General features: G+C 34.1%; 1 protein-coding gene across 1 annotated transcript in view; it reads right to left on the bottom strand.

Annotated features, from left to right (window-relative positions):
* Nucleotides 1-6438: 6438 nt before the first annotated feature.
* LOC148949170 (calcitonin receptor-like) overlaps nt 6439-24150 on the bottom strand; it is a 68853-nt gene continuing 51141 nt past the window's right edge. Inside the window, exons 4-5 of the mRNA XM_089092854.1 lie at nt 21999-22179; nt 6439-7916 (exon numbers count right to left, since the gene is read on the bottom strand). Of these exons, the coding sequence (XP_088948980.1) occupies nt 7638-7916; nt 21999-22179 (460 nt within the window). The 3' untranslated portion in view covers nt 6439-7637. The remainder of the gene's footprint in view (nt 7917-21998; nt 22180-24150) is intronic.

A 24150-nucleotide genomic window follows, 5' to 3' on the forward strand; every position in this document is an offset into this window, starting at 1 on the left:
GTCCCAACATATCTTGAAACCTTGCCACTAACACACTAGACATGCTCTTTGAAGTTAAGGTTTTCGACAATAATTACTCCTAAACGCTTTGTTAAAACTTCCCAAATCAGGATGTTTTTACTAAACTGTATTTTTTCAATCCAAGGGTAGTATTTGTTACTTCTCCTGTACATTACAAAAGGAGATTTGGTATAGTGTAACTGAAGTCTGTTAACCCTTCTTTATTTCTCAATGTTTAACAAGCCAGTTTGGAGATTTAGTGTAAGCATTTCCCCAGTTTTTGCAGCACCTGTTAGATGCGTCTCATCAGAAAACTCAAGCTAAATAGATTTTGATGCTTCAGTTTCCTTAAGTTTTAAATCATAAGACAGTCCTTTGATAGCATTTCGCAGGTCATTGATATGTATAAGAAACAGTAATGGCCTCTAAACAAACTCTTTAGGGACATCGAATTCAACACTTTTAACTTGCGATTTAATTTCACCAGCACTGACAAACTGCTTTCGATCCTGGAGAAAAGATTCCAATAGACGATAAAACATACCTCGAAAACCACAATTCCTCAGCTTCACCAGAAGAATTCTATGGTCCACTGCATCAAAGGCTTTCATAATGTCCAAAAAAACAGATGCAACTTTCCACCCTTGGTCCAGAGCGTCGTTCACAAAAGTCATGAGAAAAAGAAAATCTTGATCTGTCGACATTGCTTTACGGAATCCAAACTGAGTTTTACTAAAATACTTTTTATTCTCAAGAAAATCAACCATCCTGCCACTAATCATTTTTTCAAAAACTCTCTATAAAACTGGAAGCAATGAAATAGGCCTATAATCATTCAGCAAATTTTTTCTCCGCCCTTAAAAAGCGGAACCACTCTAGCAATTTTCATAAAATCGGGAAAACACCAACTTTTAGGCACATATTAAATAGAACACAAACCTGGTTGCATATTTCCGAGAAAACATACTTAAGTACACGCAATGAAAGGAAGTCAGCACCCGAAGCATTATTTCTCATGTTCCACAATCTGGTACGTAATTCACTAGCAGTTACTGGTTTCATATATGCAGATACATCACTTTCCTCGGGTAAAAACCGGTGGTATGTTCCATCCTCAGAAAATTTTCTCGTGGAGTTCACTATCCGTTTACCAACAATCGAAAAATGGTCACACATATTATACACAATCAAAGCATCAGTATTGAAATTTTCGGGTAAAATTGAACTCTTGGAAGGGATGAGAACAGACTGAATTACTTTCCACGTTTGCCTGGGATTACCTGCACTTTTTTAAACTCATTTCGATAATTAATTAATTCTCGCTGCTCGTAATAGGTTATTGAGTTCACAATTATATTTCTTGTATCTCACTTTCGCCTCAGGAGACACTACAGAATATTTATATAGCAGTCTTCGATTTGATATGGCCTTCATCAGTCCTCTAGTAATCCAGGGTTTTCTAGGGGTAACATGAAAACGCCGGCTTTTTAATAACTGTACAACTTTCTTTTAGTAATTTAGTTATTTCTGAATACCACAATGAAAACTTTTCATTCACTTGCAGATCACTACTTTCTAAAAAGTCAAATTGAGTGTTCTTTAATTTTCTTCTTAATATGTTAAGAGCCTCAGCATCCATTTTCGATGCAGAAATTTGTGGTTGTATATTCATAGCTGTAGGAACATCAAACTCTCTAATAGCAACAATAACACCAAAATGATCAGAAACATCAATCAAAATAACATAAGCAAGATTATACTCCACATTGACAGACATACTATCTAGCAGTGATTCCGAGTGGAAAGTAAATCGACTGCAGATATTAACTTTCGGTCCTGAACCGTAACCCAAAATAGAGTTTAAAATCTAATGAGCTCTTGGATTTATATTTACTGAAAATAGATCAAGATTAAAGTCTCCACAAACAAAGCATGAGCGATTTAAACCTGACAACTTATCCATTTGCCGCTCCAGCAAATCATTAAATTCCTGTACATTTACAGATGGAGGTCGATAAACAACCACCACAAAGAGATATTTTTCTGACTTACAAAGTTCAACCACCGTCGATTCAAAAACCATCTCTTTATTCATACGTAGATCATTCCATAATTTCATTTTAATATTCTTCCTGCAATAAAAAGTCAGTCTACTATGTAATCTTGATCCCCTTTTCTCGTCACACGGTCGTAACTATCAATTTCAAGTAAACTCAATGAATGATTACGACGCCACATTTCAGTTAATGCAAGCACATTCAACTCAGAAAACTTAACATAGTTTGGTTAAAAAATTAAATGAACTAGAAAGACCTTGACAATTCAAATGGAAAATCCTCAAACTTTGCTGACCCATAGTAGATTTATTTCCAATATCAACTGGAAATTTATATTTAACCACTGGAAAATCCTCCATCGTTCCTTCATCATAATCCGGATTTAAGACCCCATTCCCCAGAACATCCCAACTAAAAGAATTTCCCTCGAGTTTTTTCAATCTTTTATTGTCATAATCCAACTCATTTTTTCAAGACACAAGCTTAGGAGGCAAACGAGGAAACTCATAGAAAAGTTAACTCTACTTACAACAACCACAAGTGATCTCCAGTATCCAGGAGGGCCGCAATCAATAACAAAAGAAAAAAACTGAAAAAAAGAGAAAATAAATTAAAAATAAAATACAAAATAAAAAGATACAACATAACATAAATAGCGACGAAGACCACCCTGCAATTTCACCATAAAAAATAAGTATAACAGCATGGAACCCTCCATACAAGACAGTAGAACACGTTCCACCGTCTCGTACAAAAAAACCTCCCCGCCGCTGCACCCACTGCGCATACAACATAACAAAAAAAACTCATGGAAAATAAAAAGGGAAAAAATCTCACTCAAATTAAAAAATACAGGATAATGCAATCGAGGGAAAATATAATTGGTTTTCTTCATCAAGCATATACTTGTGCTAGAGCTTATATTTAAAATGATTCTAATTTAGCAGCAAGATTTTCCTAATTTATCAGCTTCTAATTTGAAACGCCACCTTTTCTATCGTTTTAAAAGAAAGAATGAAAACCAATTACTACCGGTATATCGCAAAGCTATACATAAAATTTAATTCCGTTTACAATTATTTACTCTTAGAAAAATTTTGCCATTTTATATTTGTATTTTCATTAATAATTGCTAATTTTGACTTCTTTTTTAGAAATGTTATATTTCTAAACAAAGGAAATTACAAGAGACTAACACGTATTTACCAAGAAAAATTTATCCTGCTGGAAACTAATAAAAATTTTGGTAATTCATTCTAAAATGTCTTATAACCATTTTCAATATCCCATTAATCCCCTTTCATAGCTCCCGAAAAACATGCTAAGCCGTAATAACTTGAGAATGAGAAATGTCACGTAATTTTTGCAATAAGACCCATAAGAACACTGCAAAATAAACTTATATGCCTCATTGGTTCCACGAAACTGTTTATAGCCTTGTCACGGAACAATTTAGTAAGCTAGGTCAATCTTTCTCTGTCACGATCGGCTAACTATATGAGAGCGTGAATGGGCTAATTGACCGCATTATCTGCTTTTAGTATTTTATCCATAAAAATAGAATATTTTAGAGTTTAAAAAGGGCACTAGATGTTATGATTTCCTTTCAAATAAGCCCTCTCCCAATATTCCTCTTCTTCGACACGATCACGGCTGGAAAAATAAAGATAAATAAATGACACGACAATATCGCCCCCACATTAATATTATTTTTTTGTGTATAATAGGGTACTATCAGTCCCAAGTGTAGGATTTTAGACAATGGCAAATTCAATTATGTACTTTTTATTTGCTATGACGACATTTTCAGGGGTTTCGGGTTCTAATGAAATTCTCCAAAGTTACAAATTATTGTTCTGTTATATCTAAATAATAATAATAGTATCTCTATGATTTCACAAAATTTGACATTGTTAAATCTAACCATGAAATTCTGCAGAACCTAGTGCCCTATTCTTTCTCTATCTCTGTGACTTCACAAGACTTGACTTCACTAAATTATGACTTCACCAAAATCAAAAAATTCTGCTCAAAATGTGTAGCATCTCCCCGAGTTAATGATTAAATCTGACCATGAGATTCTGCAGAACCTAGTCCCTAATCTTTTTCTATTTCTATGACTGCACCAAATTTGACTTCGCAAAATACTAAAAATTCTATTCTTAATATTTAGCACCACACCGAGTTAACGGCTAAATCTGACGATAAAATTCTGCAGAACCTAGTCTCTATTCTTTTTCTATCTCTATGACTTCACCAAATTCTAAAAATTGTGTTTTAAATATGTAGCATTGCTCTGAGTTAATGGCTAAATCTAACCATGAAATTCTGCAGAACCTAGTCTCTATTCTTTTTCTATCTCTATGACTTCACCAAATTCTAGAAATTGTGTTCTAAATATGTAGCATTGCTCTGAGTTAATGGCTAAATCTAACCATGAAACTCTGCAGAACCTAGTCCCTATTCATTTCTATTTCTATGACTGCACCAAATTTGACTTCGCCAAATACTAAAAATTCTATTCTAAATATTTAGCACCAAACCGAGTTAACGGCTAAATCTGACGATAAAATTCTGCAGAATCTAGTCTCTATTCTTTTTCTATCTCTATGACTTCACCATATTGTAAAAATTCTATTCTAAATATGTAGCATCACACCAAGTTAACGGCTAAATCTGACGATGAAATTCTGCAGAACCTAGTCTCTATTCTTTTTCTATCTCTATGACTTCAACAAATTCTACAAATTGTGTTCTAAATATGCAGCATTGCTCTGAGTTAATGGCTGAATCTAACCATGAAATTCTGCAGAACCTAGTCTCTATTCTTTTTCTATCTCTATGACTTCACCACAATCTAAAAATTGTGCTCTAAATATGTAGCATTGCTCTGAGTTAATGGCTAAATCTAACCATGAAATTCTGCAGAACCTAGTCTCTATTCTTTTTCTATCTCTATGACTTCAGCAAATTCTAAAAATTCTATTCTAAATATTTAGCACCACACCGAGTTAACGGCTAAATCTGACGATAAAATTCTGCAGAACCTAGTCTCTATTCTTTTTCTATCTCTGTGACTTCACCAAATTCTAAAAATTGTGCTCTAAATACGTAGCATTGCTCTGAGTTAGTGGCTAAATCTAACCATGAAATTCTGCAGAACCTAGTCTCTATTCTTTTTCTATCTCTATAACTTCCCTATATTGTGCAACAGGTCCTCCAAAATTTTATCCTTAATCCAGAGCCACCAGAGGCATGCTATATTTTTAATCATGGATGTTGTTTCAAGACTATAGTAAAATAACAGCAAAAAAGGATGAAGAGAGCATAATGGTTGCTGAGGGAGTGAAAATTCCCCCCCCCCCGTATTCTGGAGGCAAAAATGTACCCCCGAGGGTTAGCTAACCTTTATTGTTTTAGTTTAAGTATAAATATATTTTCATTTTTTGATAGATTTCCATTTACATATTGTGAGAAGGCGTGCTCCAATCAATATAAACATTTGATTTTGTTTATACGCCAGTGAATGGAATTGTTTATTTAATATGTGAGTTTTCTTTTCCTATTTATTTATATTTTTACTTTTGTTTGTTTAGTATGTTTTTTATGTTGATGTAAGAAATTTTTTTTTTTTCGTTGAGAAAGGCTCCCGGATGTGGGGCCGAAATATTCGGAGTATTTTTGTTTAATTAAGTGTTTGTAGTCACTGCTTTATAGAAATTAAAACCCGTTTCTCTTGTTTTATTAATGTGATAAAAAAAAACTTGAAATAAAATATGGATTAAGATTTTTTACATAATTAGGTGATACAGCTAGTGCTGAAACGGTCAATTTTTAGTTTCACCGAGATTTTAAGTCTTTTGGGAGTCAATATTTCCCTCTCTATTGTGATAGCTGCAGTCATAAAAAAAGAAAAATTAAAACACGATTGCCTCAAGATGTATCAATATCCATAAAAATTGCTTTAAAGTTGCAATTTTTGGGCTAAAAGTGAAAGCGGTATCCAATTTAATTGTGTGAAACAGCCCGTGCTGACATTGTCAACGAAGGTTTCACCCAGGCGCAACAAGCATTGAGTTTTTCGAGAAAATGCTAAAATTTTTCAATCCGGCTTCAAAATTATCATTTTATCATTCCTCTCTTTTGAGGTAATTGCCGCTTGAATAAGAAAACAGAAAAAACAAACAATTTTACCATTGTACTAAAACTAAAACTCCTTTGTACTGAATTGTCCTTCATTTATATACTAAAAACTCCTACAAAATCTTTAAAATTAAAAAAAATTGTAAAACTCGAAGAAAATTTACTAAAAATTGAAATTTTTGTAAAAGTCATGAAAATAAAAGTCATTTTTCGAGAGTTACGAAAAGTCATAGCTAACCCACAACTTAATTTATAGCCTTACAATATGATGTTTCCTGGCAGCAAGAAAAAGGGCCAAAAAAAGTAGGTTACTTGAAAATAAAGCGATGGATTTTACGCAACGCAAGAATAAATCCTTGTTTGCTTCCGCTGTTTCAAAATATTCTTATTTTCTAGAATTGAGAGAAAACACTTTATACATTTGGGCCCTGGAACCTTTAGAAATCAGGCATTTTCTAGAATTTTTGGGCGCTTCCATTTCAAATTATCAAATAGAAGTTGCTTCAAATTGTTTTCTATAATGTTTTAGAATTGGTAGGAAACACAAAAAAAAAACTTTTGTGACTCGAGGATACAAAACACATTTATTCAAAACATCTCTAAGAGAAACTCTTTCTTTTGCGGTTATAATCTCCTGATTCATCCAAAAGCTATATGAGATGTACACAAAGTCACTCAAGCTTCACCTCACTGTAATATCTTCTTGTTCACGCAGGACTTTGGTTTAAAATCAAACGTCCTTGGCCGTCTCACAAAACAGTCCCTAAACAGATAATGTCTTTCCTGTTCCTAATAAAGGAAGTTCGTCCTTACAAATTAGATTTTTTCATTTAGCAGTCACTCCTACACATTTTTTCCATCCTATATCGTGTGTTGGGATGCAAAGAATTACTTGATTGCTACGAAAGAAGTACTTCGTAAGAAATGCAAAGTGGAGAAAAACCACTCTTCTTTGAGGATTTACCTACTTACGATTATATTTTTCCTGAGAGGGTAGTTCTTACACAACATCTTGTTTTCTCCTTCTATGTCATGTGCTGGGATGCAACTCCATCCTATCACAGAATTCCTTCGTTTGAAGTACAGGGTGGAGAAAAACAGCTCTCTGTGAGGATATTCTTCCTAACAATTAAATTTTTCATGAGACGTAGCTCTTACATAACATCTTGTTATTTCCTTCTCTATCATATGCTAGGATGCAAGGAATTACTCCATTTTTATCAAAGGATTCCTTCATTAGAATGCGAGGTGGAGGAAAAAAGCTTTTTTCTCAGGATGTTCCTCCTTACAATTAGATCTTTCCTGATGAGAAAGGTTGAAGGAATAATTTCGTTTCTATCAATAGATTCCATCGTTAGAAAGACAAGAGTTGAGAAAAACGGATATTCTTTGTGGTTGTTCCTCCTTCCAATCAGATTTTTCCTGAGAGGGTAGTTCTTACACAACATCTTGTTTTTTTCCATCTACATCATGCGCTGGGGCGCAAGGAATAATTCCATTTCTATCAATGGATTCCTTCGTTAGAAAAGCAGGGTGGAGAAAAACAGCTCTTCTTTGAGGATGGAAGGTGAATCTGATTAACTGCCCAGGATTCTCTGAATCATTCGTGCTTGAATGACACCGTGCAAAAAATAAAAGAGATTGCCGTCTGGTTGAGGTTGACATTCGTTTGTGGTCACGAAATCGAAGATAACTTCGACGTAAAAGATTGTGTATCTAAAAAGCAAAATTAAAATTAAAGAAAAAGGAAAACTAGCTAAAGCTTAATGAATAAATAAATTCATCCATTCAACTCAGGACAGCACAATAGTACACTAATAATATACCCCCAATGAAGAGTAGAGCTTTTAATTGTTGGAGCCAACAAACATAAAATTTAATGCATTAACACCAAAATAAAAGTATATAAATGAATGAAACAAAACCACAAAACTAGAAATGAAAGGCTGAAAAAAAGTAAAAAAAAACAGAAATAATGCTGGCCAAGCAGGGCAAGGAAGGTGACCCTGACATGGGCAAACAAACCAATACAACAAAAAATTATAGAAAATGCTTATATTCCATAAGAAATATATAATAATGAATAATAATAGCTAAATAAATATTAATATTTTCTTTTCCAAATTATATTGGTTGTGTCCAAATGACTCGGTTGGGATGTTCCTTCAATTTATATTTATTTGCGATTAACGGAACTTAATATCAAATTTAAAACCTAGATCTTTCAGAATTGACAAAAGGCTGTTAACAAAATCAGCAAAAGCTGTTAGCCAAAAGCTGTTAACAAAATCAGAAACTTAAGAAACTTAATTTAAAAATATGTCTGTTTCATCAACGTTGTATGGGGAGGGGACGAGGGAAATCAGTGCCCTCTAGCGCCTCATCATTCCCTACATAAATTCTTAAGGACGAGTGTAAAGCTAAGCGGTGACAGGGCAGCTAACCGGAACTTTAAAATACCTGGCAAGGGAACTCTGATTTTGAGGAAAAAGCTACCTATTTAGGTGACTTGTACTTTGGGGTTAGTTGTAATTGAGGAAAGTGAAATTCGCCAACAAAAAGACCGAAAGATATCGGTACGTGAATTCCGGTAAATTTGAAACTCAAATTTTTTTAAATCTTCCAAAAAAAATTGGACAAATAAGACTCCGTTGAGTGGCTATTCTAAACAAATTTCAGTTGTACGTTTTTATGGTGCATTGAAAAGAAACGTTTAGTCTATTTTAAGCTCACTTTCGTTTGCCATGGCCAGGAGCAAATTATCTAACCCTGATCTGAAGCATGTTTGTCCTGGGTGACGTGAATCAGGAATTCTTCGACAAAAAAAACTCCTTTGATTACCGAATCTACTATAGAATACCAATAGTACGTTTGTATCGTGAATTAACATGATGCTTTTAATTATATTAAACGCAGTGTCGCCACGGCACCTAAAATAAACTCTTCAAGTCTTATTTAAGCCTAAAGCAAGTCGAATGTTCGAACACCGAACATCGAGTGATGCGAGAACCTTTATGTTGTTCAAAACAAGAAGAATAAATATAATTGTCTTTGCTAAGACTGAAATAAAGACAACTGAAGCGTAACAGACGTACATGTACTTTTCCCTTGAGCCCTTAAATATATTCCCTGTTAACGTAATCGGATTTGGAGATCCTAATAACGTTGTCTTTCTCGAAGCATCGTCAATCTTGCCTACTTATTCATTCACCTGATCGGATTTTATCTTTGCCAAAGCGTAAACAGATATATCGTCATACATAAGACACAGCAGCATATGCCATCTTCATTTTGAATGGATTGGAAAGTGAAAAAGATCTCTACAGCGGTTTTTTGTTCACTGATTAGATTGTGAGGGAGACATTTACCTTACAACAGGAGAGGGAGTATAGTATAGTAGTTTGAAGACTACCTTCTATACTTTATCAGATAGTTTTGGGTAAAAAACTGGTAATAAAGAGCAAACCTTCTTATTCGAAACTGAACTATAAAAAAAAATCAATCGCAGAATACACACCAATCTGTGTTTGATGATGATTTGATGATGATGTAACAAAATTTTTTGTGTTAGATTTACCTATCAAAGTCAATAGCTTATGAACCTATTGATAATTCTAGAACATGAGGGAAACTATCCAGGAAAAAGCGGGACAGACTAGATGAGAATTCAAAAATCCCTTTCAGCATGTCTGAGATGCCTAGAGCAGATGTTTGAAGCTTCTTTCAACAAAAATGTGAAAATTCGTATGGTTTTCAGACAATCTTTAATAGAACTCAATTTTGTGAGAGTGTGTTTCCTCTTCAATAGCTCTTAGAAATAAATGTTTTCAAAGGCACACTTTATTTTGCATTCAAAGATCTAGTCTCAGCCTATAACAACAACAAAAAGTAAAACAACAGGGAACTTACTTAAAATAGTGGAATTGTTTAAAGCTTAAGAATATTTCAGCTGTATATCTAAGAGCCGTCCTCAGCAAGCTAGCTATACAAATAAGATAAAACTTGCAATAAAATGGAATATTCAAAATTATAATTGAAAAATGTGGTTAGAGAAAGAACTGTGGTTGGAGTTCTTAGATTCTGGCAGCGGGGGCTTAGAATGAAAATCGCTGCTTCTAACTATTTTTCTAGCACAATTTCTGTTGGTCGTGGAGCTAGACAAGGTGGAGTTTTACCTTCTTTTATTTTTAATATTAACTAAAAAAAGTTTCATAGAATAAAGTAATCTAAATAGCACACGACTTCCACACATCATTAACAATAAATAAATTATACTCCTAGAAACCCGAAACTAAAGTAAATAACAGAGTCAAATTCAAACGAGCAGAAATTTTAACTAGTCAAGTTGAAAATCCCTGTTCTTTCTAAAAGCCAAATTAAAGTTTGTAATTTACTGAAAAAAATTCAAATGAATGTGCATTGTCAGTATAATATACATATGCTGATGTTTATTCCTTAAAATCTTAATTAATTTTTGATTTCTTAAAGTTATAAAAGGGAAAATACTAAAAAGAATTTGAAAGAAAGGTGTTTAACATTTAAAAGAAAAGTGTCACCAACACTTCAACATGCTTCAACAAATTATATGTGATTAATGTAGGAGACTTGCGTGATTACCGGTTAGGAATTTTTGCATACCAATGTTGGAACTCTGTAAGTCCTGAGGTTTTTTGTGGCTATTTTAGTGAAAATAGGTCATTACACAGTTATGAGACTGGTCATGCTGATAATTTTGTTGTACCACATAAAAGTGGAACCAGGGATGGTTCCACTTTGTTGGATGGTTCCAGGGATGGTCCCGGATAGATTCCAGGGGACCATCCCTGGATAGATTTTCTGGGCCCCATTCCAGAAGACATTCGGGTGGCTGAGCAACTCGAGTTTATTTAAAAGTTGAAAAATTATTTATTGGGAAACGGTTCGTAGTTTTATTTATTTATTATTATTATTGTTCCTATTATCATTATTATGGTAGAATGGTTGATGAGAGATTGGTTATAGTTTTTTATTATGGTTATGTAATTTCATCATTTTTTAATTAGTTTAATTTTTAGTTGATGAATTATTTGTTTAAAAAAAATGTAAGTAGCCGTCCCGTCGCAAGTGCTTTTTGTATATTTTTTGGGGGGTTATTAGTAATTTAGTTGTTATGGTTTGTAAATAAAAAATTAAATTGAAATTGAATATTATTTTGTTGAGTCGTTCTAAAGCTAGCTTAATCGTATACCTTTTCTATCAGTGGCCTGTGATTTTCACTGGATCCGAAATATTTCTTTGCTGTTTTTTTTTTTTTTTATTTTTTTTGTGTTGTTTTTTTGAACACTTTTTTCAAATAAAGATTCACAGATTCTTTGCTGTGATCTGATAGAAAAACGAGTTACTTCACGATTAATCGAGGAATATGTTTTCCTCGATAGTTCACAACCGTTTCCTCGGTTGTGGGGGAGTGTCCTCCTCTTTACTTAGTCCCCGTTTCTTGTCTCGTTCTCGAGTGTCCCCGTTCTTTACTTAGGCAGGACGATCGCGCTGCCTATGATTTATACAACAACTTTCTATACAAAACTTATCTGCCCCCAGGGCATAACTTACAACCCCTGTACTGAAGGCTCTGAGGGGATTATCATTCTAAAAGACCTAATTTCCAGATTTTTCAACTACGTTGAACAAAAAGAGTCAATATTTTTCTATCAGTGGCCTTGCTATCAAGGGGCCTTCCTATCAATGTTAAAAATTTCAATATTTTCCCATTAATGACGATAACCGAGCTGAACTAATTTGCAACAGGAGTACTTCATTTCCGGTTTCTGATCTGGTGTAAACTTTAGCTCGAAGTCAATGCTAACTCTAAATATTCAAGAAAAATTAGAAAGGCGTTTAGCTGAATAATACGGCTTCGTGGTATCTATCGTCGTGATATTTTAGGTCATCTTTTTAGCGCAGTTACCCTCCCACATGTTCTCTACATGCCCTTCTTTTTCGAGATCTACGATTTGTCGTCAATTCGCGTTTGCTATTTTAAATAAATATATAAACAAAATACTTGAAAGAATACCAACCAGAACTATATTTATGATGGAAACGCATTGTGATCTTCATTGTTATTAAGTCTAAGCCTACGCTACGCTACTCACCATCATTTTAGGGGCTCAGACCCATAGAATTTTGTGTAAGAATACAAACACGAAATAAGCGCTCAAAACGAAACTTCTGAAAATATATCACTAGAATTTGAATTTGATTTGATTGAAAATTTAGCGTTATATGAGAGAAAAACATTGCTGCGGTTGAGGCAGGATGTGGGGGTGGTAGTCGCTGCAGTATGGGATCAGTAGCTACGCAGGGATATGTCATATACCCGTTTATATGGATTATTTTGATGGACTTTTTTCTAAGGAATACGGCAAAGGCTATGGGAGACCATAGTATTAAATGTTATAACGCTCCTCGACTTCGGTTATGCAGATGACGGGGCGTCCTGGGTAAAAATTCTAACGAAATGAGTGAATTTTTGGAAGTTTTGAGAGATCAGGGTGCAGAAACAGGTTTGACTATTGAGTTTAGAAGGATTAAGCCGCTTAAATTAGGAATATATGAGGGCGAAGAGGTCATGTTATCCAGCAAGAAAACTAATAAAGCTCATGGCTTTACTTACCTGGGTAGCATTATTAATTAAGATTTAAAAGTAGAATAGCCAAGACACAAGGTGTTTTCTCATAATTGAAAAAGAATTGGAGGATTAAGATGATGAGTATTAAAAACCACGGAAAAAACTGTCACCAAGCATGGCCTTAAAACTGAGGCGCTTCAATGGGCTGAGAAGATATATCTGATGTTTTCCAGAAGAAGTTTCTAATGACATTTTTAGACCCTCGTTTGATCCACCAAATCAGAGGCAACGCTGTAGCGTTGCCTATAGTAAAGGCCATACGGCTTCAATGTTTTGTTATTTATTTATTATTTATTATTTTTTTCCCCAGAGGCACTTCATACGGAAGGGGTCGTCGTAGAAACTTGAAAGGGGGCTTATTCGATTGGAAATTGAGAGTTCTAGTGCCATTTTTAATAGTCGAAAATGATTGGAGGGCAACTAGCCCTCCCCATCCCCATCATTCCCCCAAGCACATCCAATAAAAATTTTGAGATAGCCATTTTGTTCAGCATAGTTGATTTCCGGATAGAAAATATATTTTTGAGGAGAACACTCCCCCACAACCCTCAGGGCAAGAGTTTTAAGTTATACCCTGGGGGCATATAAGGTTTTTATAGAAGGCATTGTCGTATAAACTTCAAAACAGGCTCATTCAATTGGAAATTCATAGGGATAGTGCCCTTTTTAATATTCGAAAGTGATTGGAGGGCAACTAGCCCCCCCCCACGCCATCATTTCGCCAAACACATCCAATCAAAATTTTGAGATAACCATTTTGTTCAGCGTAGTTGATTTCCAGATAGAAAATATATTTTTGAAGAGGACACTCCCCCACAACCCTCAGGGCAAGGGTTTTAAGTTATGCCCTGGGGGTATATTGTTTTTATAGAAGGCGTTGTCGTAGAAACTTCAAAAAGGCTCATTCAATTGGAAATTCAAAGGGATAGTGCCCTTTTTAATAGTCAAAAGTGACTGGAGGGCAACTAGCCCCCTCACGCTCATCATTCCCCCAAACACATCCAATCAAAATTTTGAGATAGCCATTTTGTTCAGCGTAGTTGATTTCCAGATAGAAAATATGTTTTTGAGGAGGAAAATCTCCCACAACCCTCAGGGTAAGGGTTTTAAGTTATGCCCTAGGGGCATATAAGGTTTTTATAGAAGGCGTTGTCGTAGAAACTTCAAAAAAGGCTCACTCGATTGGAAATTCAATGGGCTAGTGCCCTTTTTAATGGTCGAAAGTGATTGGAGGGCAACTAGCCCCCCCACGTCCATCATTCCCCCCAAACACAGCCAATCAAAATTTTGAGATAGCCATTTTGTTCAGCGTAGTTGATTTTAGATAGAAAATATGTTTTTGAGGAGGACACTCCCCCACATCCCTCAAGGCAAGGGTTTTAAGTTTTACCCTGGGGGCATATAAGGTTTTTATTGAAGGCGGTGTCGTAAAAACTTCAAAAAAGGCTCATTCGATTGGAAATTCAAAGGGCTAGTGCCTCTTTTAATAGTCAAAAGTGATTTGAGGGCAACAAACCCCCCTCTCAAGCCCACCTTTTCCCCAAACACATCCAATCAAAATTTGAGACAGCCATTTTATTAAACGGAGTTTTAAGTTCTGGAAATTAAGTCTTTGTGAATGACAGCTTCCCAACAGCCCTCAAGACAAGGGTTGTAATTTGAGGGTTCTCCGAATACTTCATACTATTTCTTATGGAAGGGAAGCTCGTATAAACTTTAAGAGGGGGCTCATTTCATAGGAAATTGAAAGTTCTTGTTCACTTTTTAAAAGTCAAAAGAGATTGGAGGGCAATTAGCCCCCCTCCCCTAACGTAGTCTAAAGTAATGTAATTTACTTGATTAACGCAAGATGCGTTAATTAAACTTGCTCCTAACGCAAGTTTATTGGATCAGCCTATTTTGCCCCCCCCCCCCCCTAAAAAAAAAATCCTGGATCTGCCCCTCATGTAAGGGCACTATAACTTTTAATTTGTAATTCACTGAACCCCGTTCCAAAGTTTATGCGACCACCTCTTCTACATAAAGTGCCCCTGGAAAAATAAATAAGTATTAATTCTTTGAACCCTTATGGCTCTTTACTTAGGTAACGCTATAGCATTGCTTCTGACCTAAAAAGTTGAGTAGAAATTTCAGCTTCCATTTTTATGAATATCTGAAATTATCTGATGGGAATATGTTTGAGGGAGCATATTCCACAGCTGGGAAATTTCTGCTGGGTGGAATTTAACGCGGGGGAATTGTCAGCAGGAAAAGAAAATGTTCTTGGAGGGGGAGGAATTTCCCAGAGGGTGAGTTTTCCAAACGTGAATTATTCAGGGAGGGGACGACTAATTCCATTCGACAATATTCTAAATTTTACATCTGAAATTAACGGGAATGAAGAATCAACGGAAATGTCAGAGATAGCACTTCAGGTTCCTTTAGACGATTGTTTTCGTGTCTTTTGAAAAAAGAAATTTTCAAAAGACAGATTATTTTCATTTGTATTACTTTCTCTGTGACTGCCCAATTATGCATTTGACGGAGGAGACTTCCCCCCACCACTGTTTACGCTAAGGTTTCAGTTTTTATCTCAAGGCTTAAAAATGAATGCAATGCGATAAAAGTATAACTCAAAATAACATATATAGAATAATATATGAACATAACACGGAACAATTAATCGAAATTGCATATTATGAGTTGAGGCTCACCCAAATCATGGGCCAGGGGGCTCACCATTCCACAATCTTTGAAAGCAATCCTGCAATAACTAAGAATATGAAGAATTTTTGAGTATTTTAACGTCTTCCACAACTCAAACGGTCCAACATTCTACAGCCCAAAGAGTCTCTCTAATCTCCTAAATTGGGAACGGAGGAGATAAGTGAAGTTCCGCCCCGTATTGGACTAGTCTCCAAGCTCACCCTCCCCCTCTTCTACTCTCTACGCTAAAGTTTTCTTCTTTATGCCAACTACGCCGCCCCCACTCCAAAGACTTTAATAAAGTAAACATTTGTATGGGAAGAAAACATAGTAAATCTATTATAAAATACTTAAAATTAAAACTATACTTAAAATAAGGTTAAAATATATACTTTGCGATAAATGCTAAATTTTTGTGGCACAAAAAATCCGATAAATGGTCTAATCAAAACGATCCTGTTCTTTTTGCATCAAAAAATAGAATAACCTAGCTACTGTTTTTTAGAAGCTATTATTTCGATTCATTCATCGTTGCGTTAAAAAATCTCGCTTGATTTCTCAGAGACATGTAATTAAGTTGTTTATAGCATAGGCCATGAGGATTCAACGTTTTATTATTATTAATTAAAAAAAACCTTGCATAAAAAAAAGTTTCCTATGAAGAGTAAAGAGCCGTATTGAACTCAGGACCAGCAGAAATTAATTCCTATTATAGTTAAAACTCAAAAAGACCAGAAATTACTGTTAAAGAATAAACAAAACCCCAAACGAACAGAAATTAAGATTAACTATCTTACAAACATAAAGATAACCGGTGCAAACATAAATAAATGAATAAATCTTATATAGCTTCAATATTTTTTATTAGTTCCCCCAGAGCTGCTTTATATGCAAGGGTTAAAAATACCATTTCGTTAAAAATAGTTGAAAGGTTAAGTAACAAAACTCTGGCGTTGACAAAACCCCCCAGGGCCCGGGGGCAGGAAGGGATTTTCGTATAAACTTCAGAGAGGGCTATTTTTATTGGAAATTGGAAGTTCTAGTCCAGCTATTAAGGGTAAAAATTGATCGAAGGGCAAATAACCCCCCCCCCCTCAAGCCCTTTTTCCCCACCCCTTCCTTTGAACTAATTCTGTTTATACCTGAAGGCCCATTGAGAGTTAGAATACTTTGGTATTAACACACACCTATTAGGCATCTGCTCTCCTCCCCAACAAGGAAAGAAACAGAGAGTGTAAGGCACTGGCGGATCCAGGGGAGGCGCGAGCCCCCCCCCTAACGTAGTCTAAAGTAATGTAATTTACTTAATTAACGCAGGATTGTGTTAATTAAACTTGCTATTTTTTCAATCCATTCATTGTTGTTAATTGCTGTTCACAAGTTATGCAAGCTGTCTATTGTTCATTTATAAGGTTTTTATCAAAGAGCTAATCGTACAGACTTTGAAAAAAGCCTCATTCGATTTCAAATGAAAGTTCTAGATCGGTTTTTTAAAATAAAGAATAATTGGACAGTAAGCAACCCCCCCCCCATGCCATAAAAACTTCAAACCTTTTGCAATCAAAAACGAACAAAAATTAATTAAAAAAAAAATTTCAAAAAATAAGTTTTTCAAAGAAAAATAAAGACCATTTTAAACTTAAGCTTAGGAGATACAAATACCTGTTAAAATTCAAACTCAAAACGACCAGAAATTACTATTAAAGAATAAATGAACCCAAAACGAACAGAAATTAAATAAGCAATCATAGCACAAACATACAACAAGTAATAATATAAATGAATAAATAGATCTTAAAGCGAGTAATGCTTAGATTGAATATGAAAATCAAGCTTAAAACGAAAAAAAAAGTTTGCTTTTAAAGTATAAATGAAACTTAAAACGAACAGAAATGCAATAAACAATCAATGCGAACAAACATACAATATATATTAATGCAAATGAATAAATAAATCTTAAAACAAGTGAAACTTAAATTGAATATGCAAATCAAGTTTGAATCGAATAAAAATAACCACAAAAAGGAGTTTGGGTATCGCCTCACTGCAGAAGCCTAAAACCTACTGCGTCATTGGCGCTTTACTGAAAACGAATAATATTACAAATGGTTTCTTTTGTACTTAATATTGAGGATAAATATTAAAATTACAGTAAAATTTTGAACTGATTAGCTTTCAGCAGTTAATATCATTATACATAAAATATTCAGTTTAATTTATTAGTTATTTCCAAGATTGGTCAAGACAAATATAGTTTCACTACAAACTAAATTTGGATACTGCCCCCTTCTTTAACTGTAAAAACCTAAAGCCTTCTGCGTCATTGGAACTTCACTGAAAACGAATTACTCGTATATTAAAAATTTATTCTTTTCCAGTTCTTACAGCATTGAAAATGAAAATAAAAAAAAAACAGTAAAAAAAAACCTTGAACTGATGGATCTTTCAACAATTAATATCATTATATATCTAATATTCAATTTGATTTTGTTTATACTTTCCAAGACCGTTCAAGAATCATATAGTTTTCAGTAAGGCGCCAATGACGCAGTAGGTTTTAGGCTTCTGCAGTGAGGCGATACCCAAACTATTGTTTTTAGTTATTTCTATTCGATTCAAACTGGATTTGCATATTCAATTTAAGTTTCACTCGTTTTAAGATTTATTTATTCATTTACATTAATATATATTGTATGTTTGTTCGCATTGAATGTTTATTTAACTTTTGTTCGTTCTAAGTTTCATTTATACTTTTAATAGCAAGCTATTTTTTTCGTTTGAAGCTTGATTTTCATATTCAATCTAATCAATACTCGCTTTAAGATCTATTTGTTCATTTATATTATTACTTGTTGTATGTTTTTTGCTATGGTTGTTTATTTAATTTCTGTTCGTTTTGGGTTTCATTTATTCTTTAATACTAATTTCTGGTCGTTTTGAGTTTGAATTTTAACAGGTATTTGTTTCTGCTGATCTTAAGTTTAAAATGGCCTTTACTTTTCTTTGAAAAACTTATTTTTCGGAAAGTTTTTTTAATTAACATCAAACAATAAGATCTGTGAAAAATATCTTTCTAGGGGTATAATGAAAGAAAAGTTAGGTCATGCTTAAGAAATGAAGGATGATAGACTGGCAAATATTGTGCTGTTTTGCCACCTATCCGGGGCCAAATGAATTTGGGTCTTCCCGGGATAAAAAGAGATCATTTGGAAGAATTTAAGAGAAATTGAAGATTTGAGGGAGAGAGCAGTGAGTGAAGCTTTAAAAAGATTGGGGTGGACGAAGAGCCTGTGAATATGTGTAGGCTTCAGGTGCCTTGGTTGCAATAAGTTGTTAATAGTAGTGGCATTACTTTTTGCCCTAAAAAGTGCTGCTTTTCTTCTTGTTTTTATTGGTAACCAGCAGCCTGTAGCAAGACGAATGAGATAAATTAATGGCAAAACTAAAACAAAACCAAAACTATAATATTAAAACACCGTTGTTTTAATGAACCACCTGAAAGTGTGTTCTTCGGTATACGGGTCGGGTCTCTTTAGATTTAAAATCAGGCAGTAGCTTTCGAAATTTGATAGCCAAAAATTTGAAAGACAACAAAAATCTTGAAGCTGATTGGTAACTTAAACGCTCAAGACAATCAACAAAGTAGAATGAAATAGGGTATTTTCTTGTCGGTGAAAAATGTAGGGCAACGGTGAAGTCATTGCTCGCTAAAACCGTTACTCGAGGAAAACAGAAGGCAATAGCTTGGGATAAGTTTCAGTTGATATATGAAATCCACCCCTCCTTCCAAGATCCAAGTATTTAAAGTATTCAAGATTAAACATCTACTTTTGCTGAAAAACAGCCATGGTTGCCAAATGTATATATACAGAGAAACCAATGCCATCTTTTTATATTTATTTTCTAATGGAACCAGAACTACGAAGCTCCTATCTTGAATTTAGATCTGTTTAGACCCAGAAATTATAAGGATCGTACCCCAAATTTAGATCCAGGAGTACCGAATGGGGTAGCAAAGACTTGATTTTAGTGACAACCGGTGGATGGTAAAACTAAAATCAGTTCTTTGGTAACCGGACCCGGTCTCTTTGGACTCTAATATCGGGTAGAACTTTGCTAATTTCAGAACCCAAGGAATTTAAATGTATCCAAAAATGGGGATACCGATTGCTATTTTCGGTGCTCCAGAAAAACAAAAAACGTTTCATAATAGTAACTCCATACACACAGGGCACCACCGGGATCATTACTTGCTGGATCTTTTGCACTAAGAAAAACATCAGTCAAGAACATTCAATTTCAATAAATCTAAAATATTTAAAATTTTTAAGAATGAATAACTGTATATATAACAGTATGCAACATTTAATTTAATAATATATAGAATAACAGTATATATAAATATAGAATATAGAATGACAGATTGAATATAGAATATAAAAGAATATAGGATAACAAATATAGAGTAGCAGTATATATATTAAACCGTCAATCCACATTTTTTTTCAGTAAGCTTGGTTATGATGGTTATTATTTTTTTCGATGTTATTAGAAATAAAAAAAACATAGTTCGAAATTAAAACTGTTTTCAGTAAAGGCAAATTATGTTCTAGTTCATGGGAAGCACGGGGACGTCAGCCATTTATGGTAGTTTTAGGCTTGAAAAAATGTTTGACTTCATTTCTGCTCATCTTTGGTTAAATGTAGCTCTTTACTTCTCTTTGAGAAAATTCTTCTGTGGAAAAGAGATTTAAAATTAAATACACGAAAACACAAGAAACTTGTATCATCGGCTTCATTCAAAGGCAGATCTAGAGCAAAATCTTCGGGGGGGGATGCGACTAGGGCACCAATAAATGACCAAAATTGACAAGTTTATTTAGAAATAGAGTGAAAAACAGAAAAAAACATGGAATGAGGGTTTTACGATTTTTAACCAATTTTCTAAGTATTTTCAATAAAAAAATTTTTTTCGCCAAATTTGAAAAATTTTATTCGATAAATGAAAGGGACTGGAATCTCAGGGACATGAAATGATGGCAAAAGTTGCTTCTATTTTTGATACTAATTAAAAACGAATCCAAAAAAGAAGTTTTTCAAAAAAAAGTAAAAAGCCATATTAAACATGACACTAGTAGAAATAAATTCTAATCATAATGCAAACTGAAAACGGCCAGAAATTACTATAAAAGAAAGAGTGAAACCCAAAACGAACAAAACTTAAAATAAATGTTCATATCAAACATAAAGATAACAGATAATGATATAGATGAATAAAGAAATCTTAAAACGAGTAAGAATTAAATTAAACATTCAAGTCAAACTTAAGCCGAGAAAAATTGATTCCAGATTTTATGTCACTGTATTTTTCACTGTATTTATAAAAAGTTTTTCTTTCAATAAGGCGATATTAAAACTGAAATTAAAACTTTAGGAAAGCAGAAAAGACTTGTACAAGGAACATGAATCGGCTGAAGACTTCGTTCCGCTGCTCCCTTTCTTCTACTTTTGCAATCATGATAAACAGAGCGGTTAAGAGCCTATGGGTAATGTAATGGAACATTTCTTCCTATCGAAAAACATGTAATCGAAAGGGTCATTCTTTTACTTTCTGGTACAACCTTTGGAAAAAGCATTGCAGTACCTAGGGCCGTATACAGGATTTTTTTTCGCAGGGGGGGGGGGGGTATAAAAAACTTTACCAAACACAATAAAGGTTTATATGTATTTTCATTACCTTTGTGAAAATCAGAATAAATGGGGGGGGGGGATCAAACCATTTAACCTCCCCCCTTGATATGGCCCTGACAGTATCTTACATGCGGCATATTTTTGATACTGTAAGTTTTGTTTCTTTTGCCGCATGGTATCAAAACAATAAATTAGTGAGTAAGTTTAACCTTATTGACCTTATTGACTTATTGACTATGAGTAAGTTTAACCTTATTATCTCAAATAAATGCTTTTAATGAAGGTCTATATATGAGAACTTCGAGTTGTATTCCCCAGTATTGCCCTCTTGTGGATTTTTCCCTACCGGAAGTTGATTTTTTTTCTTTTCTTTTGCTATATAGTGTTTGCAATCATTTCGTGCTGTTTTCTGATTTTTTTTTATTTTCATTTTATTATTGATTTTGCTCCACATTATTGTTTTTTGCTTTTCGGGAAAAAATAAACTACTACTAGCAATCGATTTTGAATATCCAAGGTCGTATCCAAGATTTCGTTCAGGGGGTGAGATTATTTTTTTAGGGGAAGTGGAGAACAAAGAAAAAAGAACACATCTATATTTGCTTATATTTATTTTTGTTAATTTTTTACGAGTCAGACAAAAATTTTCGGGGACGTGGTTTCAAAACAGGTTACCCAACCCCCCTCGGTACGGCCTTGTCTTTATCAGAGACTAATTGTACACAAACTATAAATAATGTCCGCTGAAGCCTTACCTCATTATTACTGTAACAGAATATGATAGAAACGAGAGATCCTTGCAAGCCATCCAGTAGAAGATTCAAATAGGAGTACAATTCAACCAATTCACAAGATCCCTTTGTTGGTCTGTAGATTGTGGCAAAGAGATGAATGCCAAATAGGGGTATAAGAAACAAAGTAGCCTTTACGGCTTTCCTAATGAAAGAAAAAAAGAAGAATTAACTAAAATATAGAAGCGTATGCTGCTTTTCTAAGAAATTTTCTTAAAAAGACATGAAAATACTTCTAATGAGAAATATTACAAAAACTGGCACTTCTGTCGTCCCACCTTTTGTTGTGAAAGTAGCTTTTTTCAAACTTCGGTTTGCCTTTCTGGCGTACACTTAAGGGATATTGTAGCTGGTTTATGAAACCACGTTACAAACGCAAGCCAATTAAATTAAATCAAACTCTTTGCCACAAGATTATAGGGAAAGTAATCTCTCTTTCTCTCTTGGGCAAAACTAAATTGCAATTTTACGCAGAAAAAAAAAACACACATAAAGTTTGCATAGAAATACATGAATGAAGGCTCTTAAAATGCATTGTTTGCAATATTCTGATTTGTAGGATTTGTCAAGTTTTTATTGTGTTTCAGGGAAATAGGAATATGTTTTTTCCCGTTTTCCTGGATGTTAGGTCATTATTAGTGTCATTCTAAGTCACTTCATAAGTGTCATTAATGTTTATCATTTAGTGCCATTCATAAGTGTCATTTTAGGTTATTATTTGTGTCATATTCAACAGTAAACTAACCAGATCCCTCTTCATTTGCACCCTTGTTCGTCTTTTGACACCAGGTCCCTGTCAAACCCTGTCAATATCACCAGGTCCTTGTCAAACCCTGTCAATATCACGAGGTCCCTATCAAACCCTGTCAAGGTAATTTAATCCCATTCCCAGGAAAAGAGTGTGATGAACTTATGAAATTCAAATCTGGCGTTAGCGTAAAAAAAAAATCAAAAAAATCAGCAAAGCCATCTAGCGTTTGAAGGATTTGGTTCTTTCTGCCTAGCTTTTGAAGGTTTGGTACTAAACCACTGAGCATTTGACTTTTCAAGTACCCAAAATGTCCTATTGATACTTTTTGTAAATTGAATTTTGTCATTATATAATTTTTAAAAACAAAAGAATGCTGATTAGCTATCAATTACAGAGAAATTTCAGCTTATGACATGGCATATTCATTTTATTCTTTTTTTCGAATTTATTTTTTAAATAAAGTCAGCAGAGGCTACAAAGCTAGTGAACCTTATTTCAGATTTCAATTTGAAATTAAACTACTAGAGACTACTAGAAATTTTATGGAATTTTAGCTCCGAGTGTTACATCATCGGAAAAAACAGAAACTTCCCCCGTGCATTAATAACGGTCGGATTTTTAAACTTTAAGTATTTAAAAAATTCCGCCAGAAATTCCTTCAACAGACCACTCTGCTCCCAGAAATGACCCATCCCTGCGGTGAAACCGTACTAATCAGTTTTTAATATGAAATTAAACGACCTGAAACTACTATGAATTTTATGAAATATTTCTTCCCTTGTTAAATCAACGAAGATTACAGAAAAACCACCCGCGTATTAATAACAATGGAAATTTAAAATTTAAAAGTACTTGAAAAAAATCCCTTCGGGAATTCCCCCGCTGAAAAACTGCATTAGCAATTTTTAGTCTGAAATCAAAATGCGAGAAACTACTAGAAATTTTTATGAAATTCAAGCTTCCCGTTTTAAATCGCCGAAAAAAACCCACAGAAAGTACCTCTGCATATCAATAACAATCAGATTTTTAAATTTAAAAGTAGTTGAAAAAATGAAAAATTCCCTCCGCAGACCACTCTCCTCCTATAAATCCCGCCAGGGACAAGATTGCTACTTTTCCCTGTAAAAGCGCCAGCAACGGCTCAGGAGGATATTTATCCTTTTTTAATCCTCCCTCCCGCGGGAAAAAACCGCACTAGCAGCTTTTAACCTGAAATTACACTACTAGAAATTTTATCTTCCCGTATTAAATCACCGAAGCACCTATTATAGCTTTTCTCTTTTCTTTGTTGCAAAGTTAAAGGGAATAAATTTTTATAAGATCTGAAAAAAAGAGGTAAGAGTCAAATACAAAATTGGAAGTATA

The sequence above is a fragment of the Artemia sp. Qi Xiang Cuo genome, chromosome 8 (assembly GCF_049724085.1).
Source record: "Artemia sp. Qi Xiang Cuo chromosome 8, ASM4972408v1, whole genome shotgun sequence".
NCBI lineage: Eukaryota > Metazoa > Arthropoda > Branchiopoda > Anostraca > Artemiidae > Artemia > Artemia sp. Qi Xiang Cuo.